This window comes from Corvus brachyrhynchos, unplaced genomic scaffold, assembly GCF_000691975.1.
Source record: "Corvus brachyrhynchos isolate BGI_N302 unplaced genomic scaffold, ASM69197v1 scaffold94, whole genome shotgun sequence".
NCBI classification, from domain to species: Eukaryota; Metazoa; Chordata; class Aves; order Passeriformes; family Corvidae; genus Corvus; species Corvus brachyrhynchos.
The window spans coordinates 12024375-12039295 of NW_008238330.1; the positions used below are offsets into that span (position 1 = coordinate 12024375).

The 14921-nt window shown below is 44.2% G+C and overlaps 1 protein-coding gene across 1 annotated transcript; it reads left to right on the plus strand.

Moving 5' to 3' along the window:
• Positions 1 to 449: 449 nt before the first annotated feature.
• Positions 450 to 4014, plus strand: RPL14 (ribosomal protein L14). Its single transcript, XM_008633989.2, has 5 exons — positions 450 to 590; positions 1159 to 1253; positions 2674 to 2773; positions 3148 to 3201; positions 3737 to 4014. Exons 1-5 carry the CDS (start codon positions 465 to 467, stop codon positions 3908 to 3910), a joined length of 549 nt encoding a protein of 182 aa, XP_008632211.1. The 5' UTR covers positions 450 to 464; the 3' UTR covers positions 3911 to 4014.
• The last annotated feature ends 10907 nt before the right edge of the window (positions 4015 to 14921 follow it).

Genomic DNA, 14921 nt, shown 5'->3' on the forward strand with positions numbered 1-14921 from the left:
CGGGACCGTGGCTCCTTTGCTCAAGTGTAGGAGTTTCGTGCAGTTCGAAAGCGTTCCAGTAGCTGAGGGGAACTTAGAGGAAAGATAGGGTAGGACTACTACAGGAGCATGTGGTGACAGGGTAGGGGCGGGGAATGGCTTCAAACCGAAAGAGACTGGGTTTAGATTAGATAGTAGGAAAAAATTCTTTTCTGTGGGAATGTTGAAGCAGTGGAACAGGTTGTCCAGAGAAGTTGTGGATGCTCCCCCATTCCTGGAAGTTTCAGAGGCCAGGTTGGATGGGGCTCTGAGCAACCTGGCGAAGTGGAAGATGTGCCTGCCCACGGCGGGGGGGTTGGGACTAGGTGATCTTTGAGGTCTCGTTCCAACCCAAACCATTCTGTCATTTTTTTTCGGGAAGCTCTTGTAAAGGTTCTCAGAGCCTTGAATCTGAAAAAGGTCCTTGGGTGTGTTCTCACCTAACTATGCATTCCTACCTACTCTCCCAGGTGTTCAAGCGCTTCGTGGAGATTGGCAGAGTTGCCTTCATCTCCTTCGGGCCACATGCTGGCAAACTGGTGGCCATCGTGGATGTTATTGACCAAAATAGGGTAAGTTGTGAGTCCTGCACCTGTATTTCCTCCTTTTGCCTTAACAGAAGCTTGTATGCTAAGGCTGTGCGTATTGACTTCCAACAGAAATTTTGTTTTCAAATAAATAAGCAATTGCTTAAAAGATAGGTTTTAACTGCAGTTGTATTTGAAACCTTTAGGAGCAAGCTTTTTTTCCACTGGCAAGTGATACATTCCCCTCTGCTGTGTTTCCTAGGTATAGAAGTGGACAAGGGATGTCAGTTGGAGTCTAAAGTTTAAGAATGGAATGGCATTAATGTATGTGTAAAGTGAATATTTGGGCTAGGGGGCTCTTCCTGTGCACATCTTAGTTCTGTGTGCTTTTTTTTCTTTTTAAATTCAATTTGGTTTTTTTGTCAAAGGCAGACCTTTAAAATTCTTTCCGTAAAGCTTGGGTTGTACAAGCAATTTTGTCTGCATAGTATGTGTTTCAATTTTGGATAAGTGTTGTCAAGGTACTGTTCATACATTATTAGGAAGTAGCTGTGTAAATCAAATACAATGGGAAAACTGCTGCAAACCCCCCACATTTGTTTCCCTTTTTCAGGCACTGGTGGATGGCCCCTGCAGTGGTGTCAGGAGGCAGGCCATGCCCTTCAAGTGTATGCAGCTGACCGACTTTGTCCTGAAGTTCCCACACAGGTGAGTAGTTGGCATCTTGGTCTATGTAAAAGAGCCCCCATGCTGTCACTTGATGGCTGATGCTTGCTAGGTATAGAAAACTCAAACAGTAGTAAATTAACAGTAAAAATTGGGCAGACTGTGATATCATATGATATCATAAATACCACATTTCGATTTTCATTGCCAATATTGGCTGATAGCTGCTGTTCAGGACCAAAGTCTCACAGTGGCCGAGGCAACTCAGATAGTTCTGTGGTGGATGCTGTGGGGGAAAGCAATGTAAATGCTGCTGCAGCTTTGCTTTTGCTACTGCTTAAGTCACCTTCGGGCACCTGCCTACAGAACTACACTGGAATTGTAGGAGGCTGAACTAATTCTGTTTCTTTCAGCTTAGTTAATGTATGAATTTTTGTAATTCAGAACCAAAAAAGGGCAGTGTTTCTGATCCTGAAGTAGTCAGTGCTAGGAATAGTTGGTCATCTGGACAGTGAGGTGGATTGGAAGCAGATCCCAAAGGTCCATAATCAGGGGCATGGGGTCTGGTTGGAGGCCTGTCACCATTGGTGTCCCTCAAGTTCAATACTGGGCCCAATATTGTTTAACTTATTCATCAGTGATTTAGATGAAGGGGAGATGCCTCCTCAACAAGTTCCCTGATGACACAAAGCTGGGAGGAGTGGCTGACACCCCAGCATGCTGTGCTGCCATTCAAAATGATCTCAACAGGTTGGAGAGATGGGCAGAGCAGAAACTTCGGAAGTTCAACAAGGGCAGGTGCAGGGTCCTGCTCCTGGGGGATAATGATCCTGAGCACCTGCACAGGCTTGAGGCCAACTTGCTGGAAAGCAGCTCTGCAGAGAAGGACCTGGGGACAACAAGCTGTCCATGACCCAGCAGTGTGTCCTTGTGGCCAGAAGGACAATGGTATCCTGGGGGCATTAGGAAGAGCTGCCAGCAGGTCAAGGGAGATGATCCTGCCCCTCGGCCCTGGTTAGGCCATACCTGGAGTGCTGTGTCCAGTTCTGGGCTCCTCAAGATGAGAGACATGGATCTCCTGGAGCTCAGGTGACCAAGCACTGGAACAGGTTGCCCAGAGAGGCTGTTGGGTTTCCCACACTGGAGATATTCAAGAACCAGCTGGACACAATCCTGTGCCATGTGCTCTGGGATGGCCCTGCTTGAGCAGGGTGTTGGAGCAGATGACCCCACTGTGGTCCCTTCCAACTTGATCCATTCTGTGATTCTGTCAGTTCTAGTGAAGTATTTACTCAACAGAACCTTAATAATGCCACAGAGATGTGACATTGACTTGAAGTAAGGTGTCTGAAGTAACATAGTAGAGTCATCTTCCCCTGAATGAAATTTGGTAGGCCAGCATCAGGAAGAACCTTTTTTTGATAAAGACTGTGGATATGATTTTGTGACTGTTCCAATGCAGTGCTCGTCAGAAGTGTGTGCGACGTGCCTGGGAGAAGGAAAACATAAATGAAAAATGGTCAGCGACAAGATGGGCGAAGAAGATTGAAGCTCGAGAAAAGGTAACAGTGTTTCACTGGATGAGGAGTGCCTGTTGTACTGCTCCTGCTTTGTAAAGTTAGGTACAGTCTAAAAGCTGCATGTTTTCAATAGCAAGCCAGGATTAAAGATAGACAAGGCATAGGTTTTTAATGGTTGCTACCCATCAGCTTCAACTTCTTGTATTTTAACAGTAAATGTGTTTTTGTTCAGTCATGTCTGTAACAGCCTCTTTTCCTGCATCCTGGGATGGTGCAAAGGCTTTAAATAGCGAGCTAGTTGCAGAAGTGCAGCTAAATCTCATTTGGAGATGATCAGTTATTTGTGGAATGCTTTGGAATGCTGAGTTTTACTACTTGTATATATCAGAGTTTCACCACTGCTTCTTTTCACACAGAAAGCCAAAATGACTGACTTTGATCGCTACAAGGTGATGAAGGCGAAGAAGATGGTAAGTGTTTGAGTGCTGCTTCTTTATGGGGTTAGTGCTTCTAGCTTTCACTTAAGAGTCCCATCCACTGTTAGTAGCCTTACTTTCCCAGCTGGCTTGGGTTATGGGGTGACACTGTGGGATTGAATTTTCCATGCTTCTTTGTATGCCACCACTTTCTCTTCAGTAGCTGATCAAACTTGAGCTTGTATAATCCATGTGTCAGTCCTCCCAAGTTACTGCTGAGGAAGGAATTGCCTGCTGATAAAATCAGATATTCTTGATGGGTTGCTTTTAGTATTTCACCCTATAATGAAAATCATTACGCATGAAATATTGGGATGGCTGAGTTACCAGCCAGAATGATGGTGTCCACTTGGTAGATTGGAACAGTTTTAGGTGGAATTTGACATTTCAAATAAAAGGCATGGTAAAGGGTGATAATGAAAAGAGGCAGAATCTGAAAGCTTAGAATTTGAATTAAGGCATATAGTATTTGAACTCTTGCTCTTTTTGTTCTGATGAAGTGTAAACGTTTTCTTTTTTTTTTTTACAGAGAAACAGAATCATCAAGCATGAAATGAAGAAGCTCCAGAGGATGGCTTCTAAAAAAGGCAAGAAGCCAGGGAAGCCGGAGAAGGCAGTGAAGGGCAAAAAGCCAGAGAAGGCACCAAAGGCTAAGAAGCCAGAGAAAGCACCTGCACCGAAGGCACAGAAGGCGCAGATATAAAATGAACTTCTCATTATGTATAACTCTGTGTCCTTGTTCTGATTTTAAAATTACAAAGATCTGATTTAAATTGTAATTGTAAGTTTGCTTTTATTTCTGATGGAGAGTTGTTGTCTGTCTCATTTTTTGATGTCCATGTGTGGGGTTCTGGTGTTCCCCAGGAACATGCAGAAATGCTTTTGTCACACTCATGCCTTTTCCTGGTCTTAACATCAAGAGTCAAACAAGGTTAGAAGGGAAAAAGGGATTTTACCTTGGTATTTATTGTAAGGATCCTTAGGTGCACTGCGTCCAGGTTGAATGCACTGAAATGCACACCGCAATGCTCACCCTCAAAAGATCTGGTATAACATTATAGGTTTTACTAATTAGCATATCTATCAAAAATTCCCTAGTGGGAGGCTTGAGTGAGCCCCCCTCCCCAAGGAACCTTCCCCTGGATGGTTCTGTCTTGGTTTACAGAATGTGTTCTGGAGAGCACCTTGGGGTCTGGGGCACTCTATCCTCTACCTACGAAGCTTCTAAAATGTTTAGTCTCTTAGCTGAACAAACAAGTCCAAGAATGTAGGCAAAAAGCACTAAGAATACAGAAGTAGTAAACAGGTATAACAGGGGTATAAAAGAAAAGGCAAAAAATCTTCATGGCATCAACACACTATGCCCAATACTCTATACCCTAATGCCAGCTGAAATAATTGCATTCCCAGTTACTTGAAGTAGGTCAGATCCTGACATATAAAAGTCTGCTTTCGGAGTTGGTTAGGAATGTACAAAATTACTTGCACAGTCCTGAGTGTGAAATATATGAAAATAATTAATAGTTCTGTATAAATTGATGCATATGCTGAAAGTAGGTGTTCTGGTTAGAATACAACTGTCGTCGTTTGAAAGACTTGACAAATTGCAGTTCAAACACTAAAAGTCTGCTTTCGGAGTTGGTTTGAAAGACTTGACAAATTGCAGTTCAAACACTAAATTATTTTCTAAAAAACTTCCACCATTTTTTAAGTAGCGACCTGAACACCTGGATGCTTCAGATGCCTAACACCATAGTTGCCCTGTAAGCACAGCTACAGTAATCTGTGAGGTATTAACAAGATAGAAATTGTTGGCTTGCATTTCAGTATGCTTGCTTTTCAGAATGTTTTTAAGATTTTGTGTCAAGACCTGAGCTTAACTCCAGTTCCTTAAACTATGCAGCATATAATTTCCACTATTTAATCAAAACCATCAAGTAAGAGAGCATGACCTAAATAGTAGTTCATCTGAAACACTGAAGTACACAATTTAGTTTTTGCATTATAAAATAATGTTTACAAATCTCAGTATCAGCATCCATGTAATTTCCTGTGTTTTCTCCTGTAGTTTCTTGGCAGGAGGTATGTTTTCTTCATATTGAATGGAGAAATCTTGGAAGTCTGAGGTATCTGGTAATTTAAAAGCAAATTATTTTTTTTCAGTCAAATATAAACTTGAGGAGGAAGTATGTATTTTAAAGAATGAAGGTTGTGAGACTTTTATATTGTCAAATACATACTCAAATATATGCTGTCAAATACAATGATAAGCATAGCTTGTTAAAAATCTGTGCTTTAACTATTTACATGGTTAGTGCTGCTTATTTCAGCCAGCATTAGGTATCTGCATACCCAAACACTTAAAAGTATAGTGTTGTCTTGAGCTCCTCATGTACCCTTGAAGTAAAATTCAAGCACATGGTTGATATGAAGGGATACAACTGCTAAGGGAAAAAAAATCAGAAATTATGCAAATTGGGACTAAAAGCCATGTTCAAGTGTCTGGAGACCTTGGATTTAAATTGGATTTTGAAGTGATTAAATCCACCTACTCTGAAACTCTTAACTTGAAAGTAACTTCAAAGTTCTATCAACCTGGAGGTCCTTTAAGGTGAAAGATTTGTCCCTCGGGGTTCTTGATCTTTTTTTTCTGTACTGCTGTTAAGCTTGGTTATATAAGACTGAGGAAAAAAATGGTAAAAGTGCCTGTACAGAAAATAGACGTGCCTTCAATCATAAGGAGCTCAGAAACGCTTTTTCTACACCATTTACTTGTTTTTAATGGTACTGTCTTCCCCAGAACATCTTTGTGTATGACTGCAGCAATTCATCCAGTGTTTTCGTTCCTATCACTTGGCAGCTGCTGAGGCAGCTGGGACTTTTCTAGGATATAAGGTGTACAGTAATCCTTGGGAGCTGGGATTGTCCTGAAGAGCGACCTTGTAGCGGTATAAAACATGACTAAAGGGTTGTGTCTGCCCTAGCAGTGCACCATGAGAGCAAGGCATCAAAGATTTAGGCACTGCTGGGGGCAGAGAGCATTCAGTGCCTTAAAGGAAAGCTGGGCTCTGTAACACCACACCTGACAGGCAGTATTTCTGTCAAAGTACTGTTTTACACAATTTGGCCGAAATGGGAGAAGAGCAGTAACAGAATATATTGGGTTTTGATACCTACACTGCATTTCTGGCTGGGTGTTCCATGTCACCATGTCATCTGGTGCTCCTTTATCAACTCATGAAACCTCTCTGCAGCCTGCAGGTCTCTCTTGTGGGCAGTCCACCTTCCTTTCAGTCCACGAGCATTGTACAGCCCTCTGTGCTGGTTCCTCCTTTTTGTAAACCTACGGGGAATACGAAAAACTACAGGAGTGCAGTTTATTTCCGAAGGTTACCACACGATGGCAACGTTAGCTCTAAATAAGGTTGTTCCTAAGGCCAGGCGACTGTGCTGCCTTCCCGTGCAAGGAATGGTGCCGAACAGAAGGGATGGCACAAACACTTGAGAGCAGTGAATGTGCTTAGCCAATTCTTCATTTTGCCTTTATAGTTGACTAAGTTGTACTTTGCTGGACTATGGATAGGCTTCTTAATTTACTTTGTGGAGCTGAGTGTAAAGAAATGGGATGTGCTGTTTAGAAAGAGTTTAAAGTGAAGTCTCTGTGTTTGTTTTCTCATATCGCTTCTTCATATCTGCATATCACATGCAGAACACGTAGTGGGCTTGCTGGGGGCAGAGGAGGGCGTCTACCCCATCCCAGTTTACTCCTGAGATCAGCAGATAATTGCTGTACTTGGCAAACGCAGTTCAAATCTCTGGGCTGCAAAGGCTGGGAGATGTGAGCAATTCTAGGAGTAGGATTGGACCCCTTGGCATGATCTGTAGTTAAAAGGTGTAAAATCTGCTATTACCGTGAACCAGCTGCAGTTCTGGGCCAACTGATTTGCTGGTGATGCATATTTCCTCTTCTTGGAAAATGCTGTATTTACATGCTTTTGGTTCTTGACTAGCATGTCTGTTACTGTGTTTGGTATCTGAATGCGTTTCAATTTTTTCATTGAGATGTAGTAGACCTGAAAGAGAAATCTCTGCATTTACTGATGGACTTGTGACAAATCTGGTCTAATTTATAGCTCTATTTATTTTGTCTTGCTTCAATTATAGTGCCCCTTAAATGCTTCCAGCCCTGTAAGGTTTCTCTGCTTTTCTCCTGTGCACATTGATAAAGTGTCTCTGAAAGCGCCACGTGCCTGCCTTTTATTGAGAAGAAGAGGTGCTAATTTCTGTTCACAGCATTATTGGTATATGAGTAAGTACAGCTTGCAAGGAAGTGGTAAGTGGAGCAAATTACAGGGATGGCTGTGTGGTCTACTCATTTCAGGTCTTCAGCTTTTTGTTCTTCCATTCTGTAATTCCAGGGGGATGGAGGGGGGCTGGGTAGGTTTGTTTGGGGGTTTCATCTGGACATTCTTAATGTTGTTTTGAGCTTGAAGTTGCATATACTATTGTAACACTCAGGCACTTTTGAATTTATACTGGGATTTCCTGAAGCAAAAAGATCAGCTTTTACCTGTTTAAATACGACATCCGTGGTTGTGCTGCAGTCCTTGTCCCTGCTGTGACACAGACCCTGTGGGTACTGGTGATGTACCTGCACCCTTTTCCCTGTACGAGCTTCATTCCTGGGAGCTGTGCAACTTCAGTTCATGGTGTCCTTAAGTGGGAATGTGGCCCAACCTTCGCTTTGTGCAGTTGTCCCTGCTTTATATTCTTGTTTTAGATAAAAGAAGAGTTGGTCATCTTTACCTCACCCTCCTTTCAGTGATGATAAAACTGAGTGGGCTCCAGGCAAGTCTTTGCAGCAAACTCTCCCTCTTCCCCCATAAGCTTTCAGACCACTCTGGCCATCCAAGTTAGAGAAGTCTTCCACCTGCAGACAGCTATTTGTGCTGGTCACCAACATAAAAATTATGCCATTGCCACCAGCACAGAGCCACTTCCTCCTTCCTAAAGTGCATTGACCCAGTTCTTGTTACAGAGCAAGTACTTTTTAACATTTCCCCAGTAATCCCTGGTTGGAGGGTATTTTTCTGAATATTTTGTCCTGTAACTGTTCCTTACACATAGTGAGGAGAGGCCCTGACCTGCTCATCATGGCACTCAGCAGAGCTGAGGTCTTTCCTTGCATCCACTTTGGGCTGCTGGTGGAGCATGGGTGGTGTTTCAGGGCACTGTGCCCTGATGAAGGTTTCTGTGGCAGGATCTTATCAGGAAGCTCTGCTCTGATGAAAATGATAGATGCTTCAAAAAAGTAATGGTGTGCATATTTAAATAGCATGAAAGAATATTATCTTTGAGATCTGCTGGAGCTTTACCTAAGGCCACACAGTGGGAGAGCACAACATCTGAATATTTTTCACAATAACTCACCAGTCAAGACTTTCTAGAGCCACTGTTTGAACCTCCTATTTACATTGCTAGCTGTGTTACTGCCACAGTCAGGTGCTATGTAAAAGTGTTCTAAAGAATACATGGAAAATAGGCTTGAGGGCTTTTTCCTTATTTCTTCTCTTCCTCTCTGGAATCCCTGAATAACTTTACAGGGAGGGGTTTTTTTCCTTGTTTATCTTTTATTTCTACTGCTTGTCTCATTCACATTTCACATGTGAGTCTTAGCTCATCCTGAAAGTCTCTGCGGATAATGGAAAAAAAAATCAGAGTTCATGGCATAATGAAATAAATTAAGTCTGACTAGCTGAAAGTGGCATCATTTTTGGTCTGGTTGCTTGAAGCATTTTTCAAGGTCCAGGGAGAGGCTGACAAGCTGCTTCTGCTGGCAATGCATGCAGATCCTCATCCCAGATGTGAGCAGGCTTCCTCAGGTCCTAGACACCTGAACATGACTTTGGAAGGAAGGATGTTCACACAGTGGATATGCCTGGTCTCTGCTGGCAGGTCTAGACTGGGAAGCAGAATTGCATTTAAATGTTAATGCAGGCAATTGTGTCACAGCACAGTGATTCCAACAGGAGACTTAAAAGCATCCACACACTCCAAGGTGCAAAATAATTCCTAGCATCCTAGAGAAAATTTGAGGTTGTGGGCAGAAGAAAGTCCCGGTGCCATGCCACAGGATAAGAGTGCCCAGGGTCACAGGCACTGCCAACAGCCCTGGGTGGTCACTACTCAGACAGGAAATTTGGTGTCTTCATGGTCCTCGGAAGGAGAACATAGGTGACAAGCTAGCCCCTGACAACCTGACCTTTCTGGCCACTCAAAACTTGCAAGCAGCTCTGCTCCAGGCCTATTGCTCTGTACCATTAGCAGATGATACAAAGCCATCCCTGGGGGCATGGACAGGATGAATTCTCCAAGCCATTCAGTTCCCTCCTCTCTTCTCCTATGCTGCTCCACTGGGAGTGACAAAGGTTCACAGCTCACTCCCTCTCCTGTCTGAAAGTTCCCAGAACCTAATCCTCTGATTATTAGGAACCTTCTAATTGTCAACCTAAATTTATTCATGACCGATTTATAACCAGGAGGCTCCACTTCTTGCTTCTGTAACTGCAGGGTTGTCAGGAAAGATTCATGAGCCCATATGTTGGTCAGACCCTGTTTTCGGCAGCCACAATTCAAAGCTCTCAGATTACATACTGCCTGATTGCTCCATGTGTTAATGCATACACTTTTCCCCTGTCATCCTAGCATCAGGGTGACAGAGGACTTGCCCTAGTGCAAAGGTATGTACGCAGCCAACAGAGTGTCTCTGTGGTCCCAACTCAAGCATATGCCAGTATCTCCTTCCAGGAGAAGAAAGAGATTGCTTCTGTCTTGTTTTCTCTCTCTTTTTGGGGGGGTGGAAATGTTCTATGCCTCAGTCTGTGCTCATTTTTCCCTTGTTTCTGTGTGGTGCTACAGGTTAGAGATGGAAGTTTGCTGAGATGCTCTGAGGAAAATGGAGTCATATGCTAGCTCGATGTCCCCTGGGCCTGGGACACTGGCACAAAGTGAATCCAGGAGGGCAGACTCTCCCCCCAGGATCTGGCCTGTTCACATGCAGAGGTAGGAATAGACCTCTGGCAAGGTCTTGAAGAGCCACAGCCACACTCTGTGGGGAGGCAGGGCATGCAGCACCAGTAGCTGCTAATGTGAATCTCAGGCAGCGATGCTCCATGCTCCCACCTGGCATTGTCTCTGCTCCCTTTTAGGCTTCCTGAAAGCTGTCTGCAGTTTTCAGCCATGCAGAGATCTCTGGATGGTGCAGGAAAACCTGCGTTCACCCTGGCCCTGCCTGTGACGTGCAAGAGCAGGCAGGGATGAGCTGAGCTGTTCCCTGCAGAGCCCCATCATAGCTCCTTTTCTTTCCCCGGGCACCTCCAGAGTAAGATGAGCTTGGACAACTCGTTCTCAGGAGGCCAAGGGAATCAGCCCAGGAGCTCTTTGAATCCCCAAGACTAATTCTTAACCCAGCTAATCCCAAATAATTTGTGCACTAATTTTGCAACTCTTCATGAAGTTTCTCTGTGATGCTCCAGAGTTTCCAGTGACTTTCCCTGCCCACCTTGGTAGCACAAGTGGATGGCTATGCAAGCCTTTGTTAAGAAGAAGTGAGGAGCTATGAGTGTAACGATTGCCAGCTAACGATTTCATGGTCAGCCAAACTCACCACCTTCCCGAGGACAGCACGGCATCTGTGCTGCCAGGGCACATCTGAGTGTCTCCACAGCAACAGACACAGCACCATATGCCATTTTTATTTTGCAAATGGTATCATTTACAGGGACTGCTTTACATATTAGATGAGAAACTGTCTCAACAACACATCTCAAAATGAGACATCAGTGCTAAAGCTATTATATGCTGTGGGGTGGAATTGTTCTTCATTCAACATCCCATATTTTCAAACAGTGATCCAGTTAAGGATACACAGACACACACACATTTATTTGCTAGTGAAGACTGCAGATGGTGCAGGATTAGTGGGATACTAAATAATAGAGATCTGAATCCCTTGATTTACATGGTGACAGTCCAGAAAAAAAGGTTTTTCTGATTCATTGAAGTGCTGGGGTAAATATCTAGAAAGGAGAAAGAGAGATGAAGAAAAGATAAAGCTTAAAAAAGGGGGATCCTTGCCTTGGGAAGGACCAACTGAAGAGGACAGAGGCGTCTGGGGTGAAAGGTAGAAAGTCAGTGTTGAAGTTCAAGTTGTTATAGCAGCTACTGGGAGCAAGGCAACCCAGTGGGATGGAACCCTGTTGGAGCACCCATGTTGTGCCACCTGGAAGGTTTGCCCTCTCCTATGGACTTAGGCTGCCACGACATGGCTGGATAGTCAGTGACTGTTTTCACATGGGTCTGAAGCTCAGTTGTTTCAAAAAGCTGGTGGAGGACGGAGGCTGAGACCCTTGGTGATGCAGAGTGGTTGGCTTTTCTTGGAGGAGCAGGCTAGGAAAACAATTCCTTCTCTAACAACACAGCAAATGTCTTGGACATGGAACATGGGTAGTAAGATTTTTTTTCTTGCTGAACATGGGAGAGCTTTAAAAATAGCCCTTGGAAGTTAAAAAATGAAAAGAAAACCCTAACTCATTTGACTCAGTTCATGTTCTGTAAAAACTATACTCTGTTCTGACAAGCGATTCAGAGTTTGTAGCATTTACCTAAAATGTTAAGTTGGAGGAATGAGTAATCACCTTTGAAGGACTTAATAACTCTTCGTCCCTTCCTCCATATGCTTGAGGAATGTGTTTGAGTCATGACAACAAGGAGGATACAATGGGTATTTGTGGGAAGTATAAATCCTGTGTGCTCAGGGAACGTGTGGTTCCTCTGCAGATGTTATTGTTTTCTCTGGCATCTTAAACACTGCTTATAAAGGGTTACTCTCCCTTCAGGATGTGACCTCTCTGCCTTTTGTCTTGAGTTAGACAAACGGTGACAAAGGCATCCCAGCAGCATTAATTTACTCTAATTACTGGATTGGGGGTGTGCAGCTTCTTCAGCATATTTATGAAAATTCAGTGGATTCCATAAGTGACTTGGGTGGGCTTATTTCCACGTGAACGATGAGGAAAAGCTGACATGCAAGAGTCATTCCCACACACAGCGAACTGAAAGAAATCACACACATCCAGATTCTTCTCTAAGTTAGGGACTCTTGGTTGTCCCCTGTCGGGATACTGATTTGGGGAGTGGGGCATGGGTTCACGTCACACTTTGAAACCGGATTCAAAACTCAGTTTTGCACCTTACCTTCTTCTCAGCATCTTCTGTGTCCCAGTGCCAGATCCAGTCTGAGCCCAAATCTTTCCTCATTCTGCTTGCTCCCTATAGCCTTAATTTCCCATCTCTTTCACACCTCCTGCAAAGAAAGGGTGAATTATCAGGGTCTCCTCTACAGACTGTTCCTTAGTAAAGCATTGAGACCCATTACCAACAGATACAGGAAATAGTGGGGTGGGAAGGGAACAGAAATTTGAAGGCTTTCTGAGCAGCTCATTTTTAATCAGTACTTGATAGGTATGATTTATCTGGCAGGGTTTGGGTCTCAGAAATTCATTCAAGCTTATAATTATCTTGGCAGATGTGAAAAGTCGTATTCATAGCCCCTCAAAACCATTAGAGCCTCACACTTTTCTAAAAGGAAGAAAAAACCCTTCAGCTTTACTTTCTGAGAGGCAGAACAGCTTTCTGTTCCTTTACAGCTCTTGAAATCTGTCCCCTTTCCACTGCCTGTCTTTAGTTCCCAAGGGAGAAATGAATGCAGGTCCACTGGGACAGAAAGGGAAAGAAAGAATTACTTCTGGGAAAGAAGAAAAAAATCAGCCTATTTTCTTCCTTCTGCAGCAGGCATTTCTTTATGAGGACAAGCAAGTGAAAAGGCGAGTCAGCCTATGAAACGGAGTCAGGGTTACACCAGAAGTCTTTTGAGGGAGCACAGAGGTGCTGCTGTGGGTACAACAGCACCCATGGCCTTCTTTGCTCTCCATTGGTTTCCTTTGGATTTTGGCCTGCTTAGAGAGCCCTAGGGAAAGGTCTCAGCTCTTCTGTTTCAAAGTACTTGCTCTTGGCTAAGCTGGATCTGCCAGGAGATACCAGCAGACTGAGCCCCCCACACTGCTGTCCTGTGCCTTGCAATAGGGACAGAACAGCTTTTCTACCTGCCTAAGTACGAGGTGAGAGGGATCATGCTCGGGAGATCTTTGGTACTGGAAATCGGCCTGAGCATCTGGTGTGAGATGTGGCTGTTTTGGAGACTCATATTTTGCCTGCAAGCTGGATGCAGTCCCACCTCCCTGCTCTCCTCTCTCTCCCATTGCTGTCTACACCTCTTGGTAGTTTCTTAGAGTGGGGACTGTCCCTCATCCTGCAGAGGTGGTGTCTGTCTGATTGAAGGATTGGCCTCAGCTAAAGTCAGGGAAATGTCAGGGAAATCTATGTGTGAGTGAGTAAGAATGTCTGTGAGAATGTGAGCAGAGGAGGTCAGGGGATAGAAAAGGAAAAGGAGAGAAGAAAAGCAGTTTCCACTATTCAGGTATTCACTAATTTTCCAGAATTCAGTAGCACGGATGCTACTTATGGGACCTGGGGCTGCACTGGTAGTCTTAGGACTACCCAGCTCAGGTACAATGGAGGCACAGCCATATGAATTTGAGGAGTCCTCCTCAGGAAACTGGTTTACAGTGCACTTGGTTCTTAGGTCTGCTTTTTAAATCTGATTTTTGCACTGTGAATGTCATTAAAAAGCAGGGGAAGGAGAGGGAAAATAAATTTTTTGAAATTTCAAAATTTCAAGATTGGAGCATTTGTTTCAAGGCTCACTAGATTTACCTTACTGGTTTGGCCACTGATGACTGGCTACAGCAGCCATCCAAGCCTGTTTCTGATGTCAAATTCCTCAAATGTCAGGCGTGCATTTTAAGCGGTTATTTGTAGGGAGAGGCAGTCCAGAGGGACCAGCCGGAGCGCTCGGCCTGTCAGTCAAGGTTCGCAGTGCCGCCACACTGACAGGAATCATTTTGACAGGAAATTGCATATAAATTGAATCATTTCAAAATTAAGAAAGGGAGATGAAAGTAAACGCTTCCGAAATGAGGTGCCACCTACGAGTTGTGATGCACAGGGTTCAGCCTCCAGAGCCCCGCAGATCCCTTCCCTGGCACTCACCCTGTCTTCGGACAGGCCATTTTTGTGCCAATGCCAATACTAGGTTATTGCTAATTACTTCATATTGCTAATTCTTTTAGAAGTATTAGGTTATTATCTGCCTCAGGGAACTGGCCTCAAGGGAAGTGTTTTAGGATGTTCAATGCTGCAGTGTCCAGGACAGGCGGGGATCAATGAGGTTGGTGGTGGCAGCAAGGAGGGGAAGCAGGGCTTGGTTCCTGCACCCCTTCCTCACACCCAAGGATGGCATGGAGTGGGGTGTGCTGAAGCCAAAAGCAGACACACTGCTTTTGTGTGTAACCTTCAAACCACTTCTTTTCTTAGCTATAGTTTTGAGTAGCAGTGGAAGGAGTAGGGAGATGTACCATATTAAAATAAGATGCACTCAGTGAGCCAGGAGGGTATGAAGGCCCTGGGGCACTGGGACTGGCACAAGAGCACACTGGGCGAGAGCACTGAGTTGCCATCACTGTTTACACCCACTGTGTTGCATCACCTTGTGAAACGTCACTGTGGACCATGCATGGTCAGTGAGCTAGAAGAGG

Bases quoted from the DNA above. Each gene is read 5' to 3' on its own strand.
- RPL14 (XM_008633989.2), top strand. From the start codon at position 465: ATGCATTCCTACCTACTCTCCCAGGTGTTCAAGCGCTTCGTGGAGATT. The intron at 2,774-3,147 runs GTAACAGTGTTT...CTTTTCACACAG, and splicing joins AGATTGAAGCTCGAGAAAAG to AAAGCCAAAATGACTGACTT. The intron at 3,202-3,736 runs GTAAGTGTTTGA...TTTTTTTTACAG, and splicing joins TGATGAAGGCGAAGAAGATG to AGAAACAGAATCATCAAGCA.